This window comes from Theobroma cacao, chromosome 9 (genome assembly GCF_053813885.1).
Source record: "Theobroma cacao isolate CCN51 chromosome 9, ASM5381388v1, whole genome shotgun sequence".
Classification (NCBI taxonomy): domain Eukaryota; kingdom Viridiplantae; phylum Streptophyta; class Magnoliopsida; order Malvales; family Malvaceae; genus Theobroma; species Theobroma cacao.
Window position 1 is genome coordinate 446785 of NC_142647.1, and position 16733 is coordinate 463517.

General features: G+C 36.3%; 1 protein-coding gene across 3 annotated transcripts; it reads left to right on the top strand.

The window, feature by feature from the left end:
• The first annotated feature begins 5370 nt into the window (after window positions 1–5370).
• LOC18587638 (nucleoporin) lies at window positions 5371–16694 on the top strand. Of its 3 annotated transcripts, none has more exons than XM_018127283.2 (10): window positions 5371–5569; window positions 5890–6020; window positions 6437–7058; window positions 7194–13018; window positions 13320–14175; window positions 14266–14948; window positions 15366–15507; window positions 15630–15711; window positions 15853–15967; window positions 16275–16694. In XM_018127283.2, exons 2-9 carry the CDS (start codon window positions 5970–5972, stop codon window positions 15953–15955), a joined length of 8364 nt encoding a protein of 2787 aa, XP_017982772.2. In that variant the 5' UTR covers window positions 5371–5569; window positions 5890–5969; the 3' UTR covers window positions 15956–15967; window positions 16275–16694. The 3 variants fall into 3 exon arrangements, with proteins under 3 accessions (XP_017982772.2, XP_017982773.2, XP_017982774.2); XM_018127284.2 differs by having other exon boundaries at window positions 6437–7045; window positions 7205–13018; XM_018127285.2 differs by lacking the exons at window positions 5371–5569; window positions 5890–6020 and having other exon boundaries at window positions 6907–7045.
• Window positions 16695–16733: the final 39 nt, after the last annotated feature.

A 16733-nucleotide genomic window follows, 5' to 3' on the forward strand; every position in this document is an offset into this window, starting at 1 on the left:
ATTATTTTGGTCATAGTTATTAACATTAGATTAAAAAATTATATTTTTTGAATTGGAATTTCAATTGGGTTTAGTCAAATATCAAAATCTTCATTAAGCAGACATAATTTCGGTAATTTAGTTGAATGGGTAAATGTTTACTTAGAAACATTAGCATTGTGAAGGTTTTCAAAATTTATGTTGACTGAAATGCAAAATGTCTTTCTTCTAGAATCTTTAATTCCCAATAAAGATTGCATTGACACACTTGAACTGCCAATTGAACGATAAAATAAAAGAGAGAAAAATTAGTGTATTAATAACTTCAATTACTATGACTTCTGTCCAACAAAAGGTACCTTTTGTTAAAGATTTTATATCAAAAATTAAAACAGTAAGGACAGTTAATAGTTGTAACATTACTTGATCATTGAGAAATAAGCACGGTACTAAGTGTTAATTTTAAAATATTTAAACTTGCATTTGTTTAAAATTTATATTTGAATATAAATAAAATTTAAAACTTAATATTTTAACTTGATTATTATTTGTAACAAGTTGAACACGAATTTACATTCAAAATATAAAATAAAAGTATCGAATTCAAGTAATCAACAGCTTATAACCATTACCCCAAACTCATTTCGAATAATAAAATAATGTAAGATAGCGAATTATAAACTAATCCATAGTATCCTTCCCTTGAAAGGGAAATTACGTACAAAACGACAGGGAAACAGTAAAAATTTTGAACGAAAGCTGACTGAAAGTGGGGATCACGTGGAGGCATTGTCCCTTTTTTAATCTGAAATTGTTGACCAACTTTTCTTTGTCCATGTAAACCGGGTGATGCCGGTTAACCCTGGCGCAGACCGTTCGATTACCCCCCAGCTAATCCAACGGTTATTTAGCTCATGAAGGAGTTGACTAAGCCTTTAATTAATTCTTTCGAGAACCTCGAAGTGCTAGTGCTAATGAGTTATGCCACGTGGCCGTAATTTAATGAGTCATGAAAATTAGCTGGTGCCAATTGAAAGAAGTGGAAGATGATAGAAAGAGTTGAGTATCCGGTACTTAAAATTAAAATTTTAATTATTTATGTTTCAATCAAATCTCATTAAAAACTAATATTCGTAAAAGTTTATAATTGAGTTCGATAACAGATACCTTCCGATCATTATTTAAGCCCATGAATAATAATTTCATAATTTAAATTTTATTCAAATATAATTATAAAATATTTTAATTTTATTTAATAAGACAATACAAATTATTATCGAATTTTATTGATAATAAAATCATAGTTAGGCCGTGCAAAAGGGTTGTCTTCTTTTCCTCTAAAATCATTATAAGGCATCTTAATAACTTTGACTAACAGTGCCAACCAATTAAATCGAACAACTTGCCTATGAAATTTTGACTTTGCTTTCAAGCATTTTTCTCTCTTGTCAAAGTCCACCATTGTGGTATTAATATTAACATGAGGGTTGACCACAAACCAAGTGATTAACTCAATAGACCATATCGCCATTCTTTTTCTGGAATTTTGAACCTTGACAAATTAAAATTCCAAAAATAATAACGTTGACATATAATTAACACATGAAAAATATTACCAGTACTCCAATGTTTTAATAAATTTTTTTATTAAATTATTCATTTAATCACTTCATTATTTGAAAGTTTTCATTTTATTCATTCAAAACTATGACACACACGATAAATATATAACCACATGACAAATGAGCCTATATAAATATGATTTGCAGTTAAAGTTTATAGACGTGAAAAGTCATATTAGATACATTAAATATTTATTTTTTATTTTTTTAATGATTAAACAATCAAAATATTAATTTTAATGAATTTAAAAAACCCAAAAATGGTTTTTAAAAATTGAATGATCAAGATAAAAAGTTAAAAAAATGATCAATTGAGACATTTACTCTACGTCTTCACAATATTTATAGTTTTTTTTTAATATTATATGAATTAAAAGGTTTCATTCATTGGTACATTATTATAAAAAAGAAATAGTTTTTGTCCCAATCATGAAACATAGCTGGTCACTTTAGATTAAATGACCATAAGCAATTAAAATTTCTTTATAATTTTTATACATCGTCAACTCCAATATTCAACATAACTTTCGATTTACGTAATTTTAAATGCTTAGCACGTACTATTTTTTGGAGTTAATTAAATTACTCTAATTGACAACAAATATATAATAAACGTCTCTTGATATACAATTTGAGGTGATTCGTGTTAGGATTTGATTCTTCTTAAATATGTTAAGGTCAATGGAAAAAAAGAGATTCTCCAATTCTTTTTCATTGTTTGAATTATTCGTGAAGGTGGGTTGTTTTATTGGTAAAAAATTCGTAGCATTTTGTCAACTTGTTCCATTTTCATCCCTAGATAAATGCGTGAGATGTCAATTTTTCGGTCGTTGTTTATTCGTAATTTGAAAAATAATATAAATATCAAGTTTTTTTGTTAAACAAAATTCTTATTTGAACCCTTATAATTGGCTTATTCAATCTAGATTGAATTTAAATAATTTCAGTCAAAAGATGAAAAATCTGCAAAACCTATATTTTAAACTTTGAGATTTGTATATCAAAATTTAATATAAAACATATCAAAATAAAATTTTTTATTTCAATTTTCGTAAAAACAATTACCACTATTATATATAAATCTCGAAGTACACAGGTCTATATAGACCGGCGTTAACTAGGCTCGTGGTAAAAAAAAAAAAAAAAGCACACCAACAAGATTAATCTTTCATCCTCGATTTTTTTGTTTATTTCACCATGTTAAATTAAATAATACACCACTTGTTATCTCTTAGCTAAGAACCAATTGCATATTAGTTTGACTTTAATTAAATAATAGTAATATTCGAAATAAATTAAAAAAAAAAACTATAGTTGGCGTCACTAAGCACCATTCTAGAAGATTTGGTTGAAGATTTGATTCCTTTATGTGAATCCGAACAACTTGGCCAATCAAACAAACACCGGATTTCATTAAATCTGTGATGCTCTCCTCCTCTTTAACAGAAGACCAATCCATTTGTTGTTAAGGTGGAGTAGTAATTTTCTTTTATTTTTTTAATGAAGTCTTGACAAAATTTATAATTTCTGTACTTCAAAGTCAACTCAAAACGATTGACGATGAAAGAGTCCACGAAGCAAACCCGAATTCATGAATAACAATTGCCATCATCCACACATTCATTGCACTCGTTAGAATTTAGATTTATATATGTATAATTAAATTTTTCTTTAATTAAGATGATATAAATTCTCGAGTTTGAATCTTAGAAGAACGAGAATTTACATGTAAACTTATTAATCATTTATCATTTCTTAATTACCGTTATTAGCATTGATACATTCATTACATTCGTTTAAACTTAAATATAATATTTAAATTTTATTTTTGTAGCTTAATATGTGTTTCTTCCCTTTTAAATAATTTTTTCAAGTGCCTAATTACGACTAAACTACACAATGCTTTGTTAATCTTTCTTTTACACTTGGATTCACGGGCCAATCTATTTTGCTTTCAACCTTTCTTCTATTCAGTTTTTTTTTTTCTTGTTTAACTCGTTTTTATAATGCACGAGGTTTGATTTCTGACTTTGACTTTCTGGGTATTCACGTGCCGTGCACCAGGGCAATAGGATGCCATGGGGGAAACTTTTAATTGTGGCTGTGGAATAATAGTGGACTTTCTGGGAACCCCCTTTAAAGTTTTAGATGCTTCCACTTTTATAATTCAGAGAACATGTGTGGCAGATTTTGATTCCTTGTGTACAGTGCCAACGAATTTCAAATTTGAAAGTTACTTGGACGTTACAATGTTATCATGTCACGGATCAAGAGAGTTCGGCGCAAGCTTTAATGTCATAACCGACATTAAATTGTAAAGTATTGTCTTTTTAATTTATTGAGATTTATAATTTTATTTCACAAGTTAAAAATAATGTGAACATTTAAATATTCAATTTTATTTTAATATATAAATAATGTAGAATTCATTTTAGAACTGTGACACATAGGGTGTACTCTTCAAGCACTTAATATCAGTCTTATTCACACCTCAAGATTTGGGTGCGGGTTGGGACGACGAGATCATGGTGGTATGATATTCCACTTGCCCAAAAGATAGCCATAAAAATATGATAAATTTTTCTTGCATGTAATATATGTGTTAAATTCGAAGTGTTTGGGAAAGTCAAGTAGCATGCTCGATGAGATTCTTAATCCCCTATAGTATAATGTATAATGTCGTTATCTTTTTTTTTTTAAATAATATAATGTCAGTACTTTATTCTAATATTTAAATGGGTTTTTGCTTTAGTGTCTTACACTTGAAGGAATGGTAGCCTGCACACGATCTTTGTTGCAATGGAAAACCAACTTTGAGATTGAGGGGATGTTAGTCTGCACATATTTCCTTCGGGATCACATGTGTACACAAAACACTTGATTATTGTTCCTTGAAAGGAAAGGAAACAGATTAATTACCATTGTCGTTAGCATCCATCTTTATATTTTCTATAATTGCATTCCAAAAATATCTAATATTAAGCAAGGGTTAGTTAAATTTGACAATTTTAAACAATATCCGTTAAATGATACGAAGTTAAACGATTTTGGATTTAAAGTTTTTGTGTCGATTTTGTATCTTAAATAGATTAAACACATTTAATTTGTACATGATTCGTATAATTTGTTTAGTTAATTGTGTTTTTGTGTCAATTTAGATAATATGACTTACATAATCTCTATATGATACCTATTTAAATAGGTTATTTTTTTTAAAATAAATTTATTTTATTGTATAAAATTTAATTCGACTTGTTTATTAATGATGCCAATCGTGTCATATAGTGTAACAAATTTATCCTTTTACGTGTTTAGAATGTCGATCTGTTTAATTAATTATGTCATTTTTATGCTTAGTTATAAAATTATTAATATCATACTTAAATACAACATGATTATAACACGATAATATGCATTGTCGGGCCTAAGTATAATTTCAAGTTTGGACCTTTTAAATTGCGAAAGATTGGGCTTCCTATCTAATGGCTCGATCACAAGCCCCCAAGGTTGCAGCCCCTTTTATTTGTCTGTTATGGGTCTTTAAAAATTGGGATGACAGCCGTTTAAGAGACGGACATGGACCGTTAATAACCCAAGTCTGAGATAAAATTATGGCAAAAGATTGAGCGACATTTTTCTTGAACCACAGACCCATATAAACAAAAGGGGCCTGTTGGCTACGGGCCCCTTTTTGCATATTTACCATGTCGGCCTGGGTTTCATTACACGTTAGCAGCTGATTGAAACAAACAAGGCAGCGATGAAAATTTGCGGAGTAGGACATTTCACCTATACGCAGGATTGAGAAGTTTGCGTTAGATCTAAGTGAATAAACTACACGCCCACGACACGAATACAAGCAACGGACAATTTGCTCGGCCAAACTTTCTTCAGAAACAGAGCAAATTTTGGCACCAAACAGCCTCATTCACGGCGCCAGGTTCTCGACCAGATCGCTGCAATTCAAGGTATTTGCTACTGCAAATCTTTTCACCGTTGTTCATCGTCAACCCTTTTGCCTTTTCTGTGATTTTTATTGAATTGGGACTGGAATCTTTGGGTTGTTTTCTTTTTTGAATATTGGGATTGGGTCTTTTGAAAAATGGTGGGAAAAGGAAAGGCAAATTAAGTTATTCATCTTGTATTTTTTTCCCCGTGAAATTGCATAAGTTTGTTGAAAATAAAATGACCCAGCAGCTATTTGGTGGCCTTTATGTTTATTTATTTGATAATAATAATCGTTTCTAGTTTATTAATTCGTGTTTGTTTGTTGCGGGGCGTGGTTAAGGGGGAGATCCTGATGGTAATTGAGACTTGGCCTTGATTTCTTAAGGGGTCAGAGTGGGGAGCAAAAACGGAGCGGATCGGATGGACAAGAACAAGAGCCGTACCGATCTGCTCGCAGCTGGACGTAAAAAGGTTTCCATTATTTACTCTTTCATCTCTGATTTTGGCTGTTGGCCGTTTTTCCCAACATACTCTGTTTGTCTGGTTATGTTATTTGTCTTCAACCATGATTTTTCTTTAAGGCCTGGAATGCTCTAGTTCGTGCTTATAGTTCACCAGCATGTTTTAAGTGCTTTTGAATTTGCCGTTGATTCCTAATGTTACTTCAACCCTTGTTTTATTCTTTTGCTAAAGAAAAGAGTGGAAGAAAACCAAAATCTTTGTCTTCGTTATTCTGAACCTTAAGTAGGGGGTTAGCTGTTTACTTTCCTTTATTTTCTTAACTTGAGCAAATCCTTTTCCTTTCTCCCTTATGGGATGCAATGTCTTTGTCTTTTTGTTAGGTAATAGGATTGATTAGAGTTTAATTTTATGTTATCTTTTATCAGCTTCAACAATATCGCCAGAAGAAGGATGGTAAAGGAAGTAGCAGTAAAGGAAAGTCTTCCAAAAAATCAAACAAATCTGAGCAGCATGAATCTGATGCTGATGCAGCATCTTCTGTTGCCAAACCAACAGTCTCATCACAGGTCTCTGAAGGGGAAACTGCAGATGTTGACTTTTCAGTGTCACAGTCTATGGAGAGTTCACTGCCTTCTGGGCTTGACACTGCAGCAGTTGTTACATCACTGGAGCCCATTGAATCTGAGACAGACAATGTCGATACTGTATTAGCCCATAATGGTGGATTACCCATTGAGGTGATAGCCCCCGGTGAGCATGATGTTGATTCTTCAGTCCCTAATGGTGGGGAAAGTACGCAGAGTGTTGATAGTGAGCTGTGCACAGAAATAACTTCCTCAACTGCAGACATCCCAGTTTTTGAAGGGGAAACAAAACATGATGATGCTCCGCATCCATCTGCTTCAGTTGGTGCCACAGAAGGGACAGTGGTTAAACTTGATGTGGTAGGTGTTAATGAGGAAAGGGGGCAGAACCCACTGCTTTCAGAAGATGATTTTCCTGATATGTCCTTGTCTCAAGCAAGGGGAGATCAGGTAACAGATCTAGGTTGTGCTCTCATTCCCTTGACATATGTTTTTAATTTTTTTCTCTAATTCTCTGTTAGGGGATTGATTTGGGCTAAATTGGGATGAGTTATGTGTGGGTTGATGTATAATTAAATTCTCATTTGTTGCTGGGTAGGGGCAATGCAGGAAGCTAATGGTATGGGGTTGAACCAATTTGATAGAGGCGGTGAAACAGAGTTTGAAGTTGATGGTAGATTTCCTTCGTCTGAGCATGGTGAATGTGCTGAACCTCTCGAAGGGGCAACTTCAGAAGTAACTAGAATGGATGGGCCATCCAGTGAGGCAGAGCAGGCCATCGGCAGAGATGATGCGTCTGTATTTACTGGGGCAGCCAGCAGTTCCCAAGCAGATGGAAGTTTGGCTGTGAGTCCTCAGATGAAAAAACTGGCTGAAGATGTAATACCCTGTTCACCTGTTGAAGAAGAACAAGAAATATGCTCTTCATTTGATGCTATTGGTGGTGAAAAGACTGCAGAAGGAAATCAGCAATATTTACCAGGGGGCTCCTTTGTGTCTTGGGGTAGAAGTCATGAAACATCTCTTCAGACAGAAGCGGCAAGTTCATCAGATCTGACTTTGTTTCTTGCCAGGGATGGTTCTCTCAAACTCTCTCAGCTAGCAGAGGTGATAAGAGGTCTTGATGAAGATGAATATAGGCTTCTGCTTAACTCTCAAGAATTGGTTTCCATTGCAAATGTTGGGACTGATACTTTAGCACCATCTTTCCATCCAGATTTATTCGAGAAATTGAAAGAGGAATTATATCTCACAAGTTTTACGAAAGATATATTTTATTTACAGCTTTCTGAGCAGTCAGATCTGCAAATGGAATCTGATCGGCATTGTCATCAGCTTATTGATGAAATACCTGTGCTTCGTTCTTCCATCAATGAGGTTCACATGAAGAACGCATGCCTTGTAGAAGAGCTAGCACAATGCAGGTCTGAACTCCAGGTTTGTGCTAATGCAAGGGAGGAGCTGCAAAACCAATTTCATACTGCATTGGCACAGGCTGAGGAATTTTCTGCTAAAGCAAATGAGTTGCACGTTAGCCTTGTAAGGTCACAAGAGGATTTATCGAGCCTCTTGTCTGAATTAGCTGATTACAAGAATCTGGTGGCCACTATACAGGTGGATAATGATAACTTAAATAGGACTCTTCATTCGCTGACTGAGGAGAGAAAGACACTTGCAGAGGAAAAGGAATCTTCTCTCCATGAGAATGAAAAACTGTCAATGGAGTTAGCTAGATACAAGGATTTGGTGGTCACTTTTCAGGAGGAGAGTGAACAGTTAAATGTGACTCTTGCTTCGCTGACTGAGGAGAGAAAGGCACTTGTGGATGAGAAACTGTTGTCTCTTCAGGAGAATGAGAAGCTACTGGCGGAATTAGCTGATTGCAAGGGCTTGATTGCTGCTTTACAGGTGGAACATTCTGACATAAGTAAGAATCTTGCTCTAATGACAGGAGAGAGAATGAAGCTTGAAGAAGAAAAGGAGCTTCTTGCATGTGGGAAAGAGAAAGCAGCTCTTGACTTGGAAGAGTGTAAGGGTTTGCTTGCTGCTCTACAAGATGAAAAGTCTAACTTGAATGGGAACCTTACTTTAGTTACAGAGGAGAGGAAGAAGCTTGAGGAGGACAAGGAGTATCTTTTCCATGAAAATGAGAGACTTGCTTCTGAGTTGCTTGTTCTCCAAGAGCAGTTAACTACAGAACGTGAGGAACACATGCAACTTGAGGCTGAGCTAAAAGAAGTAACAGTGCGCCTAGAGCAGTTAATGGAGGAAAACAGTTTTCTCAGTGCCAATCTGGACATGCAGAAGGCCAAGATTGTGGAAATTGATGGCAGGGAAAACCGGGATGTTGAAGCTGGGAGTCAAGTACAAAGTTTGGATGTTGGTTGCAGGGTCCAAGAAAATGCAGTTGACAATGAACATTCTTGCCAAATCCCTTCTAAGCAAGATCCTGAAGCTTCCGTTGTGGTATTGGAGAAAACCTTACCTGTTGATGTCGTTGGTGGGCCATCACTTGCACTGCTTGAACAGGAAGTCTTTGATGATTCTTCTGGTTTTCTAGTCTTGAAGGGACACTTGAAGGAGGCTGAGGGAATATTGCAAAACCTTGAAAAGTCATTTGAACAGATGCACTTTCATTCAGCCTTGTTACAGCGCTCCAGCAGTAAATTGGCTGCACCAGGAGTATCGAAACTGATTCAAGCCTTTGAGTCAAAGGTCCAACATGATGAGCCTGAGGTTGAGGAAGGAGATTTGACTGAATACAAATCACTGGCAGATCAATTTAATTCAACAAAAGAGGTAACAGAAAATTTGAGAGCTGTGCTTAAGCTCTTGGGTCAGGATACTGATAATGCTAGTGCACTTTATAGACGTGAGCGGGATTGTAGAAAATCTGCTAATTTCACATTTGGGGAGCTCAAGGTTCAACATGAAGCTTTGAAGGATTACGGTGACAATCTTGAAGCAACCAACATTGAGCTGGGGATTCTGTATGAAGCTGCTAAGCAACATGCTTTTGCAATTGAAGCCAAGAATAATGAACTTGAGGTTCTTTATGAAGCTCTAAAGTATCAAGAAAGTAGCCTCAGTTCAGAAAATGCGGAGCTTGGTGAGAAATTGAGCGAGTATCATTTGAGAATTACTGAAATGCAGAGTCACTTTTCTGATTTACAGCAAAGGTCAGATGAGATGGCTTCTGCTCTAAATCACCAGTTGGAAAGTTTACAGAAGGAAGCAGCTGAGAGGGCATTGATGCTTGAACTAGAATGGAAATCTACAGTTACTCAGATTGTTGAAACAGTCAGGAGGCTTGATGAGTCTATTGGGAGAGTCTCCAACTCCACCTTCTCAAATAACAGCAATGATCTCTTGGATGTAAATAGCCTGGTCACTAATTCTGTTAGTTTTGCCATTAACATAATCCAGGATCTGCAAGAGAAACTAGAAGCTGCTTATACAGGTCATGATGCGCTATCTGGTTCTTATAAAGAAGTCAATGAGAAGTATGATGATTTGCTCAGGAAGAATGAATTAATGGTAGGGATACTAAATGAGTTTTACAATGATCTGAAGAAACTTGTGATTGATTCATGTGTATTGGTGGGTGAGCCTGAGATAAACCCTCAAGTTGAGGAGCTGCCTGATCCCTTAGATTACAGCAAGTATAAGAACTTCATTGAACAACTGGAGTATGTTTTAGGTGAAAGGCTGCAGCTCCAGTCTGTAACTGACCAACTTAATTCAGAATTGATGAATAAGACAAGAGACTTTGAGGAAATGAGAAGAGAATGCCTTAATTCAAATGCCATTCAAAAGCTTATAGAATATGTTGAGAGTGTTGTAGAACCGGAAAGCAATGAGACTGACTCAGATAAAACACCTGGTTCTCGCCTTGAATTTTTAGTTTCTTTGCTTGTTAAGAAGTACAAAGACATTGGTGAGCAGGTGACTGATTGTAGGGAGGAGTTTGGATCTAAGGTGATGGAATTGACAGAGGTGGAGGAAAAGATACATCAGTTAGATGCATTGAGACTTCAGCGTGAATTGGAAATCCTTGCTTTGAAAGAAAGCTTGCGCCAGGAACAGGAAGCCCTTATGACTGCACGTTCTGAGTTACAGGAAAAAATAAGTGAACTTGAACAGTCAGAGCAGCGAGTGTCTTCTCTTAGGGAGAAGCTTAGCATAGCTGTCGCAAAGGGGAAAGGTTTGGTGGTGCAGCGTGATGGTCTTAAGCAGTCATTTGCAGAGACATCTGCTGAACTAGATAGATGCTCTCAGGAATTACAGGTGAAAGATTCCCAGCTTCATGAATTAGAAATAAAACTGAAGACTTACTCAGAGGCAGGTGAGCGTGTGGAAGCTCTGGAATCTGAGCTTTCATACATTCGCAACTCAGCTACCGCATTAAGAGAATCATTTCTTCTCAAAGACTCTGTACTGCAGAGAATTGAAGAGATTTTAGAAGACCTAGATCTGCCTGAGCATTTCCATTCTAGAGATATTATTGAAAAAGTTGATTGGTTAGCAAGGTCCACCACTGGTAATTCTTTGCCTCCCACTGATTGGGATCAGAAAAGTTCTGTTGGTGGTTCATACTCTGATGCGGGTTTTGTCACTGTGGATACCTGGAAAGAAGATGCACAACCAAGCTCAACTTTAGGGGAGGACTTGAGAAGAAAATATGAGGACCTTCAGAGCAAGTTTTATGGGTTGGCAGAACAAAATGAAATGCTGGAACAGTCCTTAATGGAAAGGAACCACTTGGTGCAAAGATGGGAGGAACTTTTGGACGGAATCGATATGCCTTCACAGTTGCGGTCCATGGAACCTGAAGAAAGGATTGAATGGTTGGGAGGTGCACTTTCAGAGGCTTATCATGATAGAAATTCTTTACAAGAGAAGATTGATAACCTTGAAAACTATTGTGCGTCTTTAACTGCAGATTTGGAAGCGTCTGAAAAGAGAATATATGATCTTGAGGTGGGCCTTCAATCAGTTACTCTTGAGAGGGAGCATCTTTCTGAAAGATTGGAGACTTTGACTTCTGATCATCATAACCATGCAGCAAAGGCAGCTGAGTTTGAACTTGAGAATGAAAACCTCCAGAATAAAGTTAGTGGTTTGCAGGAAGAATTGGTTAAGAGGATTGAAGAGGAGGAAGGTCTTCTCAAGATGGAGGGTGAGATAAGGAGATTGCAGGACTTGGTTTGTGATGTATTACGGGATCCTGAATTAAAAGATTTGGTTCCTGGTGACGGTAGTATTGCATGTTTGGAAGGATTACTGAAGAAACTTATAGAGAATTATACTAGTCTTAATTCTATGAATACTGAACTTGTGAATATTGAAATGGACCAGACCAAGCTAGGTGATGAAGCCAGAAGCAGAGAAGCACTGACTACTACTCAGGAGGATGTAGCTTCTTTGAAAAAAGAGCTGGAGGAGGTGCTGCATGACTTGATGCAAGTGAAGGAGGAAAGAGATGGACACTTCAGAAAGCATCAATCTTTGCTTCATGAAGTTCAAGAACTTGAAAGGAAAAGGGAGGAGTTGCAAGACCTACTAAATCAAGAAGAGCAGAAGTCAGCTTCTGTGAGAGAAAAGTTAAATGTTGCTGTTAGAAAAGGGAAATCTTTGGTGCAACAACGGGACACTCTGAAAAAAACCATTGAAGAGATGAATACTGAGCTGGAAAACTTGAAATCTGAGCTTAGCTACCGGGAAAATGCTCTGGCTGATTATGAATTGAAGATCAGGGACCTCTCTTCTTATCCTGAAAGATTACAAGCTTTAGAAGCGGACAATTTGTTCTTGAGGAATCATCTGACAGAAACTGAGCGCGTTTTGGAGGAGAAAGGACACCTTTTACACAGGGTATTTAACTCCATAGCTGACATTGATGTTGGTGTGGAAATTGATACCTTTGATCCAGTGGAGAAGCTGGGGCGAATTGGGAAAGTGTGCCATGATTTGCATGCAGCTGTTGCTTCTTCTGAACAAGAGTCACGGAAGTCCAAGAGAGCTGCAGAGCTACTGCTTGCAGAGTTGAATGAGGTTCAAGAGAGAAACGATGGTCTTCAGGAAGATCTAGCAAAGGTTGCCAGTGAACTTACAGAAGTCATGAAGGAAAGGGATGTGGCAGAGGCTGCTAAACTTGAAGTTCTGTCGCAACTTGAAAAGTTATCCACAGTTCACTCTGAAGAGAATAGGAAACAATATTCTGAATTAATGATATTACAATCTAGTGTAAATGAACTCAGGAAGGGCTTCAATGATATTCATAATCTACTATCTGATGTTTCTTCGAAGGACTTAGAATTTCTGCAAAATTTGGAGGTTAACATCAAGTCATGCTTGGAAGGGGATGATGCTCGAGATGTGGCTGGCTCGCCATACATTACATCCAGCAATTTAGAGAACAAGGTAACTTTTTCATGTCCTGCCTTTCCTTTGTGCATCCATTTTGGGGTATGCCTTTTTCAGTAAATATAGTGGTTTGCCTCTGTTATGGTTTCTTTTGTATTTTCCTTGCAGCCAGTTGATAATTATGCTTGCTGTATTATTATTTTTTTTTGATAAGCTTGCTGTATTGTTACTTGTAATTTTATTTTATTTCTTTTTGATTAGCATGCAAGTCATCTGTATTGAACAAAAACCTCATTTCACATTGAGGTATTTCTTTAAATAGATTATTTTTTTAATTGTTTCTTGGTTTCCTCTTCAGAACTTTCAATCCATGGATACTTGGTCAGTTACCAATATGCAGGACCTTATGGATGATGATGCTATAGTCAAAGTTTGCAGTTTAATCCGGCATCACTTGCAAGGTTTGATGACTGAAATTGCTGCACTCAAAGAAAAGTTCATTGTGCACTCAAAATTATTACATGAACAAGGTCACAGTATATCGAATGTACTGGGGATCTTGCACAGAGAAAGAAATTCTCTGAAAGAGTCATTTGAAGCTATGAGGCGAAACATTATGCATATAGAATCAATTGGGAAAGAGAAAGACCTGGAGATTGTTGTGTTGAGAAGAAACATTGCCTTGCTTTATGAAGCCTGTGCTAATTCAGTCTTGGAAATTGAAAATAGAAAAGCTGAGCTGTTAGGAAATAATTTGGCTACTGCTGATCAGGGGACTTACTTGAAGCATGTAACATTAGCTGATGGAGGACTTCCTCTTAGTGGACAAGATAGTGTTTCATCCGTGGAACATATTAGGACTGTGGCAGATAAACTTTTGTCAACAATGAAAGATTTTTCGAGCATGAAAGCTGAAATTGCTGAAGGAAGCCAAAGGGAAATGAAAATTACCATAGCAAACTTGCAGAAAGAGCTGCAGGAGAAGGATATCCAAAAAGAACGAATTTGCATGGAGCTTGTTGGTCAAATCAAGTTAGCTGAAGCAGCTGCTACGAATTACTCGCGAGATCTTCAATCTTCAAAAACACTGGTGCATGATTTGGAGAAAGAGGTGGAAGTAATGAGGGAAGAACAGAAGTCATTACAGCAGAGAGTAAAAGAACTGCAGGAAAGACTCAAATCACTGACAGACGTGTTATCATCCAAAGATCAGGGTATGTGTCATTTTTTGGATCCTACTTTTATTTTACCTGTATATATTTATCAGGTTGGAATCCTTATTTATTAATGCTATTTGCTGACAGAAATTGAGGCCCTCACACAAGCACTTGATGAGGAGGAGATCCAAATGGAAGAGTTGACAAAGAAGATCGAGGAACTAGAAAAAGTTTTGCAACAAAAGAACACAGATTTGGAGAACCTTGAAGCTTCTCGTGGAAAGGTTGTGAAAAAGCTTTCCATCACTGTGAGCAAGTTTGATGAGCTTCATAATCTATCAGAAAGTCTTCTAGCTGAGGTTGAACAGCTTCAATCACAATTACAAGATCGGGATGCTGAGATCTCCTTCTTAAGACAAGAGGTCACTAGATGCACCAATGATGTTCTTGTCACATCACAAATGAGCAACAAAAGAGATTCAGATGAGATATACGAGTTTCTGACTTGGATTGAGGCAATCTTTTCTCGTGTTGGGGTACCTGTTTTGCATTTTGATACTAAAAACAGTAAGGTGCCTGAATACAAGGAAATAATACAGAAAAAGATTAGTTCTGTTATATCAGAATTGGAGGACCTACGGGGGGTTGCTCAAAGTAGGGATGAATTGTTGCAAGCAGAACGGAGTAAAGTGGAGGAGTTGACACGCAGAGAAGAAACTCTCAAGAAGACTTTGCGTGAGAAGGAATCCCAATTAGATTTGCTTGAAGCTGAGGGAGATGTTGGTCAGGCTGCTAGTTTGAACTCAGAAATTGTGGAAGTTGAACCTGTGGTAAGTTATTTCATGTGTTTGCAAGTTCCTTTGATAGCAGATGGGCAGTTAGGACCTCTTACAGATCTACTGATAGGCAAAACTGTGACGTGAGCAAGGATAACCTAAGTTTTATGTCAGAAAATTTCTAGTTTCCTCATTTCATTCTGGAAGGAGGAAGTCTTGGCTGGGTTTATCACACATACATAGATGCATGAATAGAGCTATGGAAGCTCAATCTATAAGGCAAATATATCAGCATTTGACATATTAAGTTTCTGCTTATAAATTGGACTGTTTTAATAAATGATGATGATTTTAAAGTTGACAGTTAGGTATTTTCATCTTATCTGTTCACAAGAATAAGTTATACCTTTTGCAGTATCAACAGCAACGGAATTTTTATTGAGTAGTCTATTTTACTGAATATTTGTGTAGATAAACAAGTGGGCATTAGCGGGGACCTCCACAGCATCCCAAGTTCGTAGTTTGCGTAAAGTCAATAATGATCAAGTTGCTATTGCTATAGATATGGATGATGGTAGCAATAGTAGGTTAGAAGATGAAGATGAAGATAAAGGTATTCTTTGCTGCTTTCTTAAAATTATTTGTTCATTACTCATTTATGCTTCTAGTAAAGATAAGTTTTATTTAAAATTGCACATCCTTTAGTCCTTACATTTTAATTCATTGTTTCCTCAGTTCATGGTTTCAAATCACTTACCTCATCAAGAATTGTTCCAAGATTTACAAGACCAATAACCGATATGGTAGATGGCTTATGGTAGGGTTCATTTCTGTTTTTCAGTTTGTGTTGATTTGAAGTTGTGCAAATTTCATTTGGGCTGAGAGTTTGTTTATTTATTTACGCACAAAAGCAGCCTTTTTATTCAAGTAACTATGTTATGTTTATGAATTCTGCTAGGGTTTCTTGTGATCGGGCGCTTATGCGACAACCTGCCTTACGGCTTGGCATTATAATCTATTGGGCTGTACTGCATACGCTGTTGGCAGCTTTTGTATTTTGACAAGCCAATCTGGTTAGTGGCCACTTTGTCAGATGTGTTGTTTCATAGAGTTCTGGCATCATGCGTAGTGAATATGTTGATCTTTAATCTCCCTGGTTTTTTTAGTCTACATTTCAGAGTTATATGCCTTTTAATCCTGTTTGAGATCAGCACTATTCTACTTTTCCTCAGATTACATTTCATTGATTTCTCTTATGTCTTGTTTCCTAACTCCTGTCTTTTCCTCTTATCCTTGCATCATTTCATAATCCAATTTGTGTCCTGTTTCTTACAAATCCATGCTTCTCATACTTGAGTTTATGGTCTTGCTGTTCTGCAGGTTTTCCATCTGTTTTTGAGTCAAAGTTTAGCAAGGAGTGCCACCCACGATTTTTCCTTCAAATGCATACTTGGCTCAATAATCATTTTTTATCTTTCTGAACATGGACCATTGATTCATTATTTAGCTCAACCAGGCAACTTTGATTTGCTGTTTTTATCTGTATGCATCTCAGATTGCTTGGTTATGTCCAATAAGAAAAAATCATCGTTACAATTACATAGGACATAGATTAAGGATTGTTCACTTTGAACCCAACCAAAGGTTGTATGATGCTACTGTAGTTAAAAAGATTTGTCTACAAGCAACAGATTTTGTTAGTTATACACAAACAAGAATGCTGCATTTTGAATGGTGTTCAATCTTGTACGTATTCAGCAGATTTGCATTACAGTTTGTGCATATCTAACCTTATTTTCCTCTGGTGGCTACTTATCGCCCTCTCTTCCCCCACCTTTC

Coding starts and splice junctions, on each gene's coding strand:
- LOC18587638 (XM_018127283.2), top strand. CDS start 5,970: ATGGACAAGAACAAGAGCCGTACCGATCTGCTCGCAGCTGGACGTAAA. Junction 6,021..6,436: donor TCGCAGCTGGACGTAAAAAG/GTTTCCATTATT, acceptor ATCTTTTATCAG/CTTCAACAATATCGCCAGAA. Junction 13,019..13,319: donor CCAGCAATTTAGAGAACAAG/GTAACTTTTTCA, acceptor TTTCCTCTTCAG/AACTTTCAATCCATGGATAC.